This window comes from Patagioenas fasciata, chromosome W (assembly GCF_037038585.1).
Source record: "Patagioenas fasciata isolate bPatFas1 chromosome W, bPatFas1.hap1, whole genome shotgun sequence".
Classification (NCBI taxonomy): domain Eukaryota; kingdom Metazoa; phylum Chordata; class Aves; order Columbiformes; family Columbidae; genus Patagioenas; species Patagioenas fasciata.
The window spans coordinates 3,348,108-3,361,330 of NC_092559.1; the positions used below are offsets into that span (position 1 = coordinate 3,348,108).

Genomic DNA, 13,223 nt, shown 5'->3' on the forward strand with positions numbered 1-13,223 from the left:
ACATCCTGTGATTCTGTGATTCATCATATTTATCGTCCGTACTGCATGCATTAGTGTACAGGCACTTCAGAGAGTCATGTTGACTTCCTAGAAAGGGTTTTGGGGACTTGTTGGTAATGATGCCTTGTAGGCACTTCCTCGCTTACAGGCAAGTACAGAAGGTAATCCATCTTTAGCCACATTTTGTTTTTATTTACCATTCCTTTAACATCACCCCAGGTCCTTTGCTTGTGGATCTTGTCCATAACTCTCTCACAGGAATGCTGGTTACTCTGTCCTTCTCCCATTGTTGTGCCAAAAGCAGGGTTCTTTGCCCAGTGTGCAAGCAGTCGAACATACACACAGAGTCGAGATATCACTTTATTACGAGATTGTGGAATGTCAGGGGCTAGGTGATAAAATCACAAAGCTAGCACATCTCCTTCACAGTACTTACATCATTTATACTTTGAATTTTGCTTAGTACCTCCCCAGGTTTCCACCCCCTTTCCAGGATTGGTTAGTAATTTAAATATGGTTACACAATCATTTTCTTGTACTATGCACGCTCATGGGTTAAGGTCTTCACTTGGGCAGGGGTCTCTGCACCTGTGGGCATGATTTTTAGTATTATAATGAGCTTATGATGAGCAAAGTTCATCTAAAGGACACTATCTGACAGTCTTAAGATATATGTTAAACAAACTCAACTAATTACACATGTTTCAGGATGTTCAAACTGCAGAGACAGCAACTCCTGATAAGGAGTTTCTTAAATCACTCTAATCTTTGTTTAAGGAGCAGATTGACCCAGTACTGGTCCACTGCTTGCATATCCTTAGGTTAGTAATTGCTGCCACGATTAATTCTTTTAATTGGTAATGACTACACCATAATTCTTAGTTTAAAGCCCTCCTTATGAGGTCAACCTTTTTCTTGACATAAATAGCTTTCCCTTTCTTAGTGTGGTACATCTCATCTCTCCCAAGCAGACATTGATCTGCAAACAGGACCCCATGGACATAGAACACAAAACCCTGTTGCCAGCACCAGGTCTGCAGCCAGTTATTGGCATGCGCGTTACCAGTGCCCCTATCCTCAAACCCTTGCCCCTCACCAACAGGATTCTTGGGCCCTTATGCCTTAACTACTGTCCCCAGAGCTCTGTTGTCACTTCTGATACTCTCCAAGTTGCCCCTAGCAATATCATTCGTGCTGACAGGGAAGAACAGGAGGGGTAGTAGTCAGAAGGCTGGATGAGCTTTGGCAGTCTCTCTACAATATCCCAGATTCAGGCCGCCTGGCAAGCAGTAAACCTCTCTAGATGATAATTCAGATATTAACATTGTATCTGAAAATATGCCACCATTCTCAGTTCTATATGTTACATAGGCAAAAAGGAGGAGAGAAAAAAAAAAGAGAGAAAGGCACACATGTTTTGGTTTCTTTTGATAGTGTAGCTCGAACTAACAGTTTCTGTGTTTGCTACTCCTTTGAGCATGTTGTGGTTTAACCCCAGCCTGCAACTAGGACCACAGTAACTGCTTGCTCACTTACCCCTCTCTGCGAGAGATAGGGAAGAGAACGGAAAAGTGCAGTACCATTATGCTCCCTCCCAACTGCTCTTTTGCACCTGCAACTGGACAGCTGAAAAAGACCTTGGTCTCCTTTACAACAGCCAAGATATTGAGTTCTTACATTCTTTTCATACCAACTCCAAAACACAACTAGCTACTGAAACCTAGCGTGTTATCATAGTAGTCTCATGCTAAATCCCAAACAAAAGACTGTGCTAGCTACTAAGAAAATATTCTAACTGCATGAAGAAAATTAACTCGATTCAGTTAATCCAGCACAGAGCAATATCTGAATGTTACAGAAAAATGTGTAAATATTAAAGTAGTATTCCTTAGCAAATGCTTCATCCTGACTTCAATATGGTGCTTGGTAAAAACATGAAATTGAAGGCTATTCAGCTGTACCTAATATTTGTTGCTCTTAGCTGCTGTAAGATTCTTTTATGATTCTGTGCTGCTTTTGTGGGAGAGATTGTTGTGACATTAAAGCTAGAACTCATTAGAAAGGTTCTTTTCTATAAATGGCTATTACTGATTTCTCAATTCTTTATTTTACTTTGTAGCAGAAAGGTTAGAGATTTTTCTGAAGTTATCCTCGAGGTTGCTGGCTGTTGCCTATACAGTGACAGAATATTAAAGAATGTTAACAGTATACTCTAGTGATAGTTGCTTTTTTACTCTTATTGTGCCAGGCAGAAACAGTTTTGTTTATCCTTCCAAAAATCTCAATTTTTTCTTTTTCCTCTCTACTTCTGGTTCTTACTTTGTAAACTGGTTGAGTTTCCTTAAAGACACACAGAAAGGTTTTTGTGTTGTTTCTGAAGGGGCCAAAGTTTAAAAACGAGAGATTCCCCCCCTCTTCTACATAATAGAGCTTTCAGGGAAACTCTTTTAAAAGGCATAGTTACAGCCTTTGTGTTGAAAGGTGTGTCTGCTGTCGGGGTTTGCTGATGCAGACAGGCTGGTTGGTGATTAACAAAGGTCATTAGACTTCAGAATCTGGCAAGGGAGGAGGGTGTCTTCTGTTGGAAGAAGGACGATTCCCAAGGGATGAGGACAGGGCAGTCTGTAGGCAGGCCTCCATTCTGCTTCCATGTCCTCCTGCTGGGAAGTAACTGTGTTTTGATTAAGTCCAATTGTGCAATTTATTATAATGTGTTTGATAATAGCATAAGCAAAACAGCGCTGGGTGCACGGGGATTCTGCGCTCCACAAACACGCACACCAAGATCTCCAAACTGGCCCCTTTTTATTGTCCTTGAGTTCCCCATTTTGGTTAGTTTCAGCCTATTTTCGTTTCTTCGGTATTTTGTGACCTTTCCTTTGCGGTCTTCAGGAGGCCTTCTTGCGGTTGGTCATTCTGGAGGAAGTTCCTCTTTTTCCTCCCTGTCTTCTTCTTTCTTATTACCTTCTAGTTTCACAATTAGTCTTACAGTTGGTTTAAAGCAAGCCAGGTTTATAGTTAGCCACACAGTTTGCTCAAAGCTTAGCCATTATTTCCTTTGTCTTAGTTTCATGCTTTATTCGGTTAACAGGGAGTCTTATCAGCAATAGCAATGTCTTTTGTAACTTTCGTAATGTCCTTTTTGTAACTTTCCATGCAAGCAGAATAGCTGTGCTCTTTTAGCACAAATCATAATTACATTTTTCACAATTCCCTCTTTTTATCCTATTGATTTGTGCTTTGGCTTCAAACTTTGCTAACACTTGTCTCGTGACTGTGTTATTTTCAGGACGAGCAATTTATGTGTTTTACCTTGGGTTGCCATCTCAGGGCCTACAGGCATTGCAGTAATTTGCATTCCTTGAACTACTGAGTGCATTAACCAAATAAGGCACGGAATCATACATGGTAAAAATAACAATCTTAAAAGTACACATAATAACATAAATCTTAATTTTTCCACTAGGTTTCCCCAAACAATCAGTTACACTAATGATCTATTAGTAAAGAATTTTTTTTTTTTTTACCGATATATGTATGACCCGTTTGATTTCTTCTACCATTTTCATTATTGCATACCCATTACCATCTATCTTTAAACAACACTCAGAGGTATTACACTTTAAACAAACACCTCCTTCTTCTGCTAAGAGGTAGTCTAAGGCTACTCGATTTTGATATACTGCAGCTCAGGTTTGTGATAATCGTTTTGCTATTAGTTTTAGAGCCTCAGCTGTCCGGTTAGATATTATTTTTATTACAGCCTGTAATCAGATTATTCTATTTAACATGTACATCAGGATACGATATCTCCAATGTCTCCAACTCCCATCTTAGACCTACGTTCCAATTTAGAAGGGTTAGTAGTAAGTACCATTTTACAAGGAGTATATATATATATATATATATATTTATAAAGTTTTTCCACTTGTGAAATACATATTTGCCCAATTACTTCATAACTTAAAACTTATCTTTCTGGTCTAGCTTCTCCTGATATGTGTGTTTTATTTCATCTTAATAATTGTTTAGGCCCTACACCTTCTCTATCTGAATATCTCTCATTCTAGATCCTACTCCAAAACCTCTTTTTTCCTATATTCTGTACTACCTATACCTGCAAACTTTGAAACATACATTTTCCCAGTTTCTTTTGACTATAGCATCTTAAATTTGTGTGGATGTGATACCGGAGAACCAATTTCGTTTTTCTGCTATATCCAATATTTTAGAAGCATTTTAAGCATGGATTCATGATCCCACCCAGGGGCAGACTCATGAGTAGGGTTATTAGTCCCCACATGATTAGTATCCCTCTACCTCCTTCGCCTACTGGGTTGCTTCCAGCAGCGAGGCAAGCTATCTTCTTGGCAGCAAGGATAGTCTTCAGGGGATCCATAGGAGCTGTTGCATTTCAAATGCCTGACTTAAAAGGTTTCTCAAGTTTTGGTTCTTACCAGCGCACACCCACAAGACACTCGATTTTGTTTTCTACACTCTACTTGTATTATTTTTTGCCTTACTTTGCAACTTTTCGCTAATCCCATGGTCTCACAATTGCTACTGTTCCTGAGAATCTAACTCTATTATTCTCTTCTGTACTCCTTTCCCCCAATATGTTCTTTGCTTAATCCGTTCACACAGTGGACACAACCCTCTAGGAGGATAACTCCTATGGCAATGGTAATTACTACTTCTCCTTACAGACGTTACATTCAGTCTTTACAAAAAAAAAAACCAAACAATTACAATTATCAATTTTAATCTATATTGTGATCCCGTTTTAATTGGTATTGGCTGAGCTAAGATGGAAGCAGCACACCAGCCATAGCAGAGGGAACAGGTTCAGGTTCCTACACCCTCTGCATCTCTGACCTACCGGGTTGCAACTGGCAGCCGAGTGACTTGTCTTCTCGGCAGCAAGGGTAGTGTCCCTGCCTTTCCCATTTAGCCTGCCTTTTTGAAAGGCGGTTTTTTATCTTTTCCCAACTCTTGGCTTTAACATTCTACGAATGACAGGAACAACATGGGACACGATTTTTCTTTCTACACTCAATTCGTTCTATAACGGGTTCACTTCCCAAACCCCCTTTCGTTCCATTTAAAAACAATTCTCACCACTCTTGGCTATCTAATTCTATCTTCCCTGTGGATATCAATACTCTTAGCTGGGCTTCTGTCTCTTTATGTTCTATTCTCAGACAATTAAAACATAATCCTGATGGCAAATATCCTCCAAGTATGTGCTTATACCACAATTCTTTACAATATAGACATGCATAAGAATACATGCAAAAGGGTTACAAACACATTTAGGTTCTAAACACGTAACTGCTTGGTGAATACGCCTGCTATCAACACTCATTTAGACAAAAATACAGTTATATCACCGGGTTCCTGGGCGTCTGAGTGATCTTCATTCGCAGTTCTCCTGATCCTTGGATTACTTCCACTGGTCTTTGATCTTTACGAGTCCTTTAACACGAGATACATGAGTCCATCTTTGTTCTTTGGTGCGGACAGCTGTTTCTGTAGTCTACAAAACAAGAAAAGGCCCTTCCCATCGCGGGGTTACTCAGAGTGGTGATATAGTGCTGGAAAGATAATCTTGTTTCAACCTTCAGTTTAGACAACTGATGTTTTAAGGTTTGCTTCATTTTTTCCACCCTCCCAGAACTTTAAAGGTGCTACGAGGTATGGTTTTCTCATATTATACCTAAGGCAGACACTATGGATTTTAAAACTTTTAGAAATGAAGTGAGTACTTTGGTCTGAGTCAATAACTAAAATCATCCCAAATTTCAGAATAACTTGTTCTAATAATGTTTTAACTACAAATTGCTCTCGTGGCAGGAAAGGCTTCCACCCAGTGCATTAGTTAGTCTATTATAACTAATAAGTGTTTATATCTTCCCACTTTAGGCAGTTCAGTGAGATTATTGGCTATGTCTTTGTATTAAAATGATATTATAATGAGCAAAGTTTACTTTAGGTTAAGCACGTCCACAAAATTTTGCAATAATCACTAGATCCTCAATCAACTGTCCATGGTTGACTTCTCAGTTTTGGGTTAGGTTTTGTTCTACAATTGCAAGTTAATTACTGCTAGACATCTCATCTATTATTAGTCCATTATTAACTTACTACTAGGCCTTATGGTCAGGTCTTTTGGCCTGTCTAGCAACACATTTAGCAGAGCTGTGGCTTGTTTGGTTGCGATGAGAAGACTAAACTTGGGGAACAGATAGTGAAAAATGGATTATCTCCTTTTCTGTGAAGTGCTCTAAATGCAGGAGTCATTTGCTTCATGGAAAAAAAAAATGTTTTGAGGTCTAATGGACTGTGCTAAAAGAGACACAGAGTGAGGCTTCACTCACTACTGTAATTTGGTCTCAGAACAGATTTATTGGTTTTTTGTTGTTGTTGGAGGTGCTGGAGGACACATATTGCAGTGAGCACAGTAATGTAGATTAAAAATGTGGAGTGTCTGTGTGCTTGCTGTCCAGAAATAGACTTGCCAGAAGTTTATTTTAGCAGACTGTAAGACAAAGCATTATTTTATGTAGTGTCCTCTCTTTGTGCCCTAGTCTTTTTGGGGTTTATATTTGGCATAAATGGCTGGATTTTGGTATCAAGAGTGTGGGAAGAGGCCATGAACAGCCAGTTCCAGCCAGTTCTGAAACAAATGGAAAGAATCCATTGTGAAACAAACTTTCAAAGAATCAGAGGAGTATATGATGCCACTGCTCAAACATATTTAATAAAGGACAGTTGCCAATAGGGGTAGGAGGTGCTCTCTTGGAAGGAAGTGCTTCACACAGGAGCGGTGACACCCTCAAAAGGGACTGCGGTCCATGGTGAAACCCACACTGGAGCAGAGCAGTAAGTAGCAAGGAGCAGTGGAGGAAGCCGAGTAAGAAAAAAGGAGGAGCAGAAAGAAACCATTATGTGCTGATCCCAGTCTCCTGTGCTGCCTGTCACCTTGCTGAAGGAATTGGAACTGATTGGGTGTAACATGTGGCAAAACCAAGGGGAGTTCATACTAAGGGAGTGGTGGTGGATAAGTGTCTGGCTTGTAGTTAACCCCAGGGAAGGGGGAAGAAAGGTGTTTAGGTGTTTCCCTGTTTGTTTCTCTTTCTCTCAATATCCAAATCAGTAATTAAATGTTCATGTTAGTTGATAATAAACTAAACGAAGTAAAGTTCTGTTTTGCCTGTGACAGGTTTTCATCTTGCAATAGAAGTAGTTTTACATTCTACAGTAAATACATGGAATTTTCACAATAAAGTGTTTTTGTCTGCTATTGCATCTTGGACCTCTGGAACTCCTAGGTTATTTTGGCCCTGTGCAATGTGTGAGTAATTAATAAATGAGTTATTACTTTAAAATAATAGGTTGTTTTTTTGCCCAATTGCTATACAGGGCAGGAGGGTCTCAGCCTTTTGCATTTCTTGTGTTTTCTGTGTCCTCTTGTTTAAGGTAGTACATAAGCTAAGAGTCTAGTGATAAATTCCTCCCTGGTGTTCTGTGATGCAGGATTAATTGGTCACATACTGAACTCGGCTGAAACAGGCAGGATGTAGGAACAACCACAAAACCACAGATGAAATGCAAAGAGTAAATTTATTTTCTTTACCTCATGAATTGGGGGATCTCTGAAGCAGCACCCAGGCAGAAACACACAAGTGGGAATGCAGGTACCATGGAGCTTGGTCCTTGCCAGAGAGTTTCTTCAACCTGCTGTTTTTGTCTGTATATCAGGGATTCACGCAGGTATAGTTTACCACTGTGCTTTGATCTTTCCCACAACAGAGCAGGAATCTCAAGCATGTTCAACAGGGTGCCTCTGAGTCTGTCACAGGCCTGTGTTATCTAAACACAGAGGTTCTACTTGTCAGCCACCCAAGATTAAATGACAATTAGTATATGTGTTTTTCTATACCCCAGCTGCAAGTCATTGAGTGTGTTTATAGTCCTCCTCACCAATCTTCTGTTATATTCCCTTAGTCTCCTCTTCTCCAGGCTGAACAAACCAAGTGATTTTAGCCGCTTCTCATATAACTTCATCTCCAAACCCTTCACCAACTTGTAGATCTCTTCTAAACACTCTCCAGTAGCTTAATATCTTTTTTATACTGTGGCACCCAGAACTGCACACAGTACTCCAGGTGAGGCCACACCAGTGCAGAGTAGAGCAGGACAATCACCTCCCTTGCCTGGCTGGCAATGCTGTGCTTGATGCACCCCAGGACACGGTTGACCCTCTTGGCTGCCAGGGCACACTGTTGGCTCATGTTCAACTTGCCATTGACCAGAACCCCCAGATCTCTCTCTGCGGAGCTGCTTTCCAGCATCTTCTCTCCCAGTCTGTATGTACAGCCAGGGTTGCCATGTCTCAGGTGCAAAATCTGGCACTTACCCTTGTTGAACCTCATGCGGTTGGTGAATGCCCAGTTCTCCAATTTGTGCAGATCCCTCTGCAGGGCCTCTCTGCCCTTGAGAGTGTTAACAGCTCCTCCCAATTTTGTGTCATTGATGAACTTAGTATTCCCTCAAGTCCTGTGTCCAAGTCATTTATGAAGACATTGAAGAGTGCTGGCCCTAAGATGGATCCCTGCAGAACCCCACTAGTGACTGGTTGCCAGCCTGACATAACCCCATTTACTAGAACCCTTTGAGTCTGGCCTCTCAGCCAATTGCTCACGCACTGCATTGTGTGTTTATCCAGCTGGGAAAGTAATGGAACAGCTTATCCTTGGTGTCATCTCAAGGCACATCAGGGATAAGAGGGTCATTAGGGGCAGTCAGCATGGCTTTACCAAGGGTAAGTCATGCTTGACCAACCTCATAGCCTTTTATGAGAATGTAACAAGGTGGATGGATAATGGCAGAGCGGTGGATGTGGTCTACCTTGACTTCAATAAAGCCTTTGACACAGTCCCTCACAGCATCCTCACAGCTAAATTGAGGAGGTGTGGTCTAGACAATAGAGTAGTGAGGTGGGTTGCAAACTGGCTTAAAGAGAGAAGCCAGAGAGTGGTGGTCAATGGTGCGGAGTCCAGTTGGAGGCCAGTATCTAGTGGAGTGCCTCAGGGGTCAGTACTGGGGCCAATATTATTCAATATATTCATTAATGATTTAGACAAGGGAATTGAGTGTACCATCAGCAAGTTTGCTGATGACACTAAGCTGGGAGGAGTGGCTGACACGCCAGAAGGCTGTGCTGCCATCCAGCGGGACCTGGACAGGCTGGAGAGTTGGGCGGGGGATAACCTGATGGAATTTAACAAGGGAAAGTGTAGAGTCCTGCATCTGGGCAGGAACAATCCCAAGTTCCAGTATAGGTTGGGGAATGACCTATTAGAGAGCAGTGTAGGGGAAAGGGACCTGGGGGTCCTGGTGGACAACAGGATGACCATGAGCCAGCACTGTGCCCTTGTGGCCAGGAAGGCTAATGGCATCCTCGGGTGTATTACAAGGGGGGTGGTCAGTAGATCGAGAGAGGTCCTCCTTCCCCTCTACTCCGCCCTGGTGAGACCCCATCTGGAATATTGTGTCCAGTTCTGGGCCCCTCAGTTCAAGAAGGACAGGGAACTGCTGGAGAGGGTCCAGCGTAGGGCAACAAAGATGATTAAGGGAGTGGAGCATCTCCCTTATGAAGAAAGGCTGAGGGAGCTGGGGCTCTTCAGTTTGGAGAAGAGGAGACTGAGGGGTGACCTTATTAATGTTTATAAATATGTAAAGGGTGAGTGCCACGAGGATGGAGTCAGGCTCTTCTCAGTGGCAAACAATGATAGGACAAGGGGCAATGGGATCAAGCTGGAACACAAGAGGTTCCACTTAAATTTGAGAAAGAACTTCTTCTCAGTGAGGGTAACAGAGCACTGGAACAGGCTACCCAGGGAGGTTGTGGAGTCTCCTTCCCTGGAGACATTCAAAGCCCGCCTGGACACATTCCTGTGCGACCTCACCTAGGCGTTCCTGCTCCAGCAGGGGGATTGGACTAGATGATCTTTTGAGGTCCCTTCCAATCCCAAACATACTGTGATACTGTGATACTGTGATACTGTGTATGCTGGACATTTTGTCCAGGAGGATACTGTGAGAGACAGTATCAAAGGCTTTCCTGAAATCCAAAAAGATCATGTCGACAGGCTTCCCTTGGTCAGCTAGGTTGGTAATCTTGTCATAGAATGAAATTACATTGGTCAAGCAAGACTTTCCCCTCATGAACCCGTGCTGGCTGGGACCAATGACTGCGCTGTTGTTCAGATGTTTTTCAATAACTCCCAGAACAATCTTCTCCATTATTTTTCCAGGAACATGAGTGAGGCTAACGGACCTGTAGTTGCCAGGGTCATCCCTGTTGTCCTTGTAGACTGGGAAAATGTTTGTCAGCTTCCAGTCAACTGAGACATCTCCAGATTCCCAGGAGCATTGAAAAATCATGGAGAGAGGTCTCACTGTGACATCAGCCAGCTCTTTAAGTACCCTTGGATAAATCCCATCAGGCCCCATCAACTTGTAGGGATCTCGCTGGAGTAGCAAATCCCCTCCAAATTCCGTATTGATTGGGAGTTTATCATTTTTGCAGCCATGGTTTTCTAGCCCAGGGCTATGGGGGCCCCCGACTCCATCTTTGTGTTGAAGACCAAGGCAATGAAACGACTTGGCTTTGTCTATGTCCCTGTTTATAAGGTGACCATGGTCATTGAATAATGGGCCAATGTTATTTCTGGTTTGCCTTTTGCCATTAACATTTTTAAGAAAACCCTTTTTATTGTCCGCCACAGTTCTGGCCAGCTTCAATTCTAATTGAGCTTTGGCCGCATGAATTTCCTCCCTACAGTGGTGAGCAGCATCTCTATAGTCCTCCCATGACGCCTGACCTTGCTTCCACTGATCATATACTTTTTTTTTTTTGCCTTAGTTCTAGAAGAAGATTCCTGCTTAACCTTGCCTTGCCTGCTAGATTTTCAGCATTTTGGAATTGCCTGGTTTTGTGCTTTTAGTAGGTAGTACTTAAAAAGCAACCAACACTGATGGACCCCAGCACTTTCAAAAGCTTCTTCCCAGGGGACCTTATTAAGTAGTTCTCTGAGCAACCTGAATTCTGCTCTCCACATATCCAGAGCTGAGGTCTTGGTGTCAGTTTTCCTCCCATTAGCATGGATTTTAAACCTGACTGCTTCATGGTCACTGTGGCTAATGGGGCCACCAATGGCCACTTCACCCACGGGACCCTCTCTGTTATTGACAATCAAATCTAGGAAGGCACCTTTCCTGGTTGGTTCCCTTAGTACCTGTACCATGAAGTTATCGTCCAGATGCTTTAGGAGTCTTCTGGACCTGTTGGTGCCAACTGTATGATATTCCCAGTTGACATCTGGCAGAGAGTAGAGATGTTCTCAGCGTTTGATGGAATTTATTCCAATGCACAGCATTCTATTCTGGATACACATATTTAGATCTCACTTTGCAGTTATGCTTATGTTTTCCTCTGAAGTCAGGAATTATAGGATTTTGAAAAGAAAGACAAGTGTTTCCATTTTAAGGGATTTTTTAATTACTGGTAATAAAACTGGCAGGGTTTTCTCAGCTTCCAAGAATGTTAGAGTGGGTCTTATAGAAGCAGAAACTGTTGTCATCTATTGTAAGTTTCAGTGCATGAATGTTTGGGAGTAATTTGGTTTTTCTAGCATATAGCTCTGAATGAGTCAAACTTCCTAACAACAGCTCTCCTGAGTAATGGAGAAGTCTAGAGGACAAAGTCCATTGAAACAGTAGTAATTTGTCAGAAGGCTGACTGTAGCACTGAAAACAGCAACTTGCAAGTTATCTATACTGAAACAAGGAAATAAACTTAACAGCAGAGTCAATTATACTGTTAAGCGGCATTCTTTATTTTATCAGTGCTGGGGAACACTGGGGATCATCCTCCATAAGTGCTCCAGCAACTGGATGCTCTTGCATTGCTTATGTTCACATAATTATTACATATGCATTACAATTTTTGAAAAATTTGACATACAATACATCTATACTAAGAAATAATTGATGATGTTAGTTACAATTGTTTAGTTTCTTACTTACATCTATTAATTATTAGTTAAATATAAACTAAGCACTCTGCTTCTAAACAATGTATCACTTAATCTTCTGTCTCCCTCTTGTCATGCAGAAGGATCTAAAACTTGAAAAATATCCCCTCATTTTGCAGGTGATCAGAAAGCATTTATCTCATGTCAATTGGTTAATGATGGATATGTCTTTTGTAACTTAATCACAGCATACATGAATTTGGCAGCTTCTCTTCAATATAGGGCTTTCTTTGAATCACAGTTACCTTGATGCCTCATTAATATTGAGCTTTAGGCTACAGTCATTATGGTATTTCTGGAAATGATTAAGTCATGTGATAGGAAGCTTGGTGTTAATGTATTTTCAGAATTCACTGAATGGCATTTGTGTAAAAACAAAAAAACTCCCCAAACCAACCAAACATGGAAAACCCAAACCAAACCAAACCCCTGTCTCTTTCCTTCTTCTTTCCTTGATTTTCTTGCAGAATTTTCTACTGCAAAAGATCATTCCTGAACCATGGAGGTGCTACAGTGTGATAGCTGTGATTTCCGAGCTCCATCCTATGAAGACCTAAAAGCTCACATTCAGGATGTTCATACTGCTTTTCTGCAGCCAACAGATGTCTCTGATGAAAACCCTAGCCAGCTAAAGTCTGGCTCCATGAATGCTAGCAACCAGACTGAGATTGAATTTTCTTCTGTAAAGGATGAATTTACAATTGCAGATGAAATAGCAGGTAAACCTCAACCCTAAGCCACTATCTCACATGTGACTTATTTCAGTGCATTTTAATTAGTATGTTCCAGTGTAATTTTAAAAAACTGTTATCTCTATCACTGTGGTAGTGAAGTGAATGATGTTTAGTTACAGCCATATTTTTTCTGTAAATGCAAATATGTGGATTTGTTGTCTTGCTATTTTTCACATGCTTCTTCATATTGCTTCTTTTCCTTTGCTTTACACCACCATGAGCTCTAGAAGAGTTTTGAACTCTACTAGTGTACCTTTTTATTTCAAGAAACTTATTTTGGAAATTGTCTATCCCAAATTATGTACCATCTGTTAGTTTTCTGATCATTCTTGTATGCACAGGTCTAATTATAAATGAAGGAATCTTGGTGTGATTAGCATATCCAAGA

General features: G+C 41.3%; 1 protein-coding gene across 1 annotated transcript in view; it reads left to right on the forward strand.

Annotated features, from left to right (window-relative positions):
• The first annotated feature begins 12,575 nt into the window (after positions 1-12,575).
• The window catches only part of LOC136114593 (zinc finger protein 462-like), an 84,429-nt gene continuing 83,781 nt past the window's right edge, over positions 12,576-13,223 (forward strand). The window contains exon 1 of the mRNA XM_065859973.2: positions 12,576-12,820. Coding sequence (XP_065716045.1) covers positions 12,601-12,820 — 220 coding nt within the window. The 5' untranslated portion in view covers positions 12,576-12,600. The remainder of the gene's footprint in view (positions 12,821-13,223) is intronic.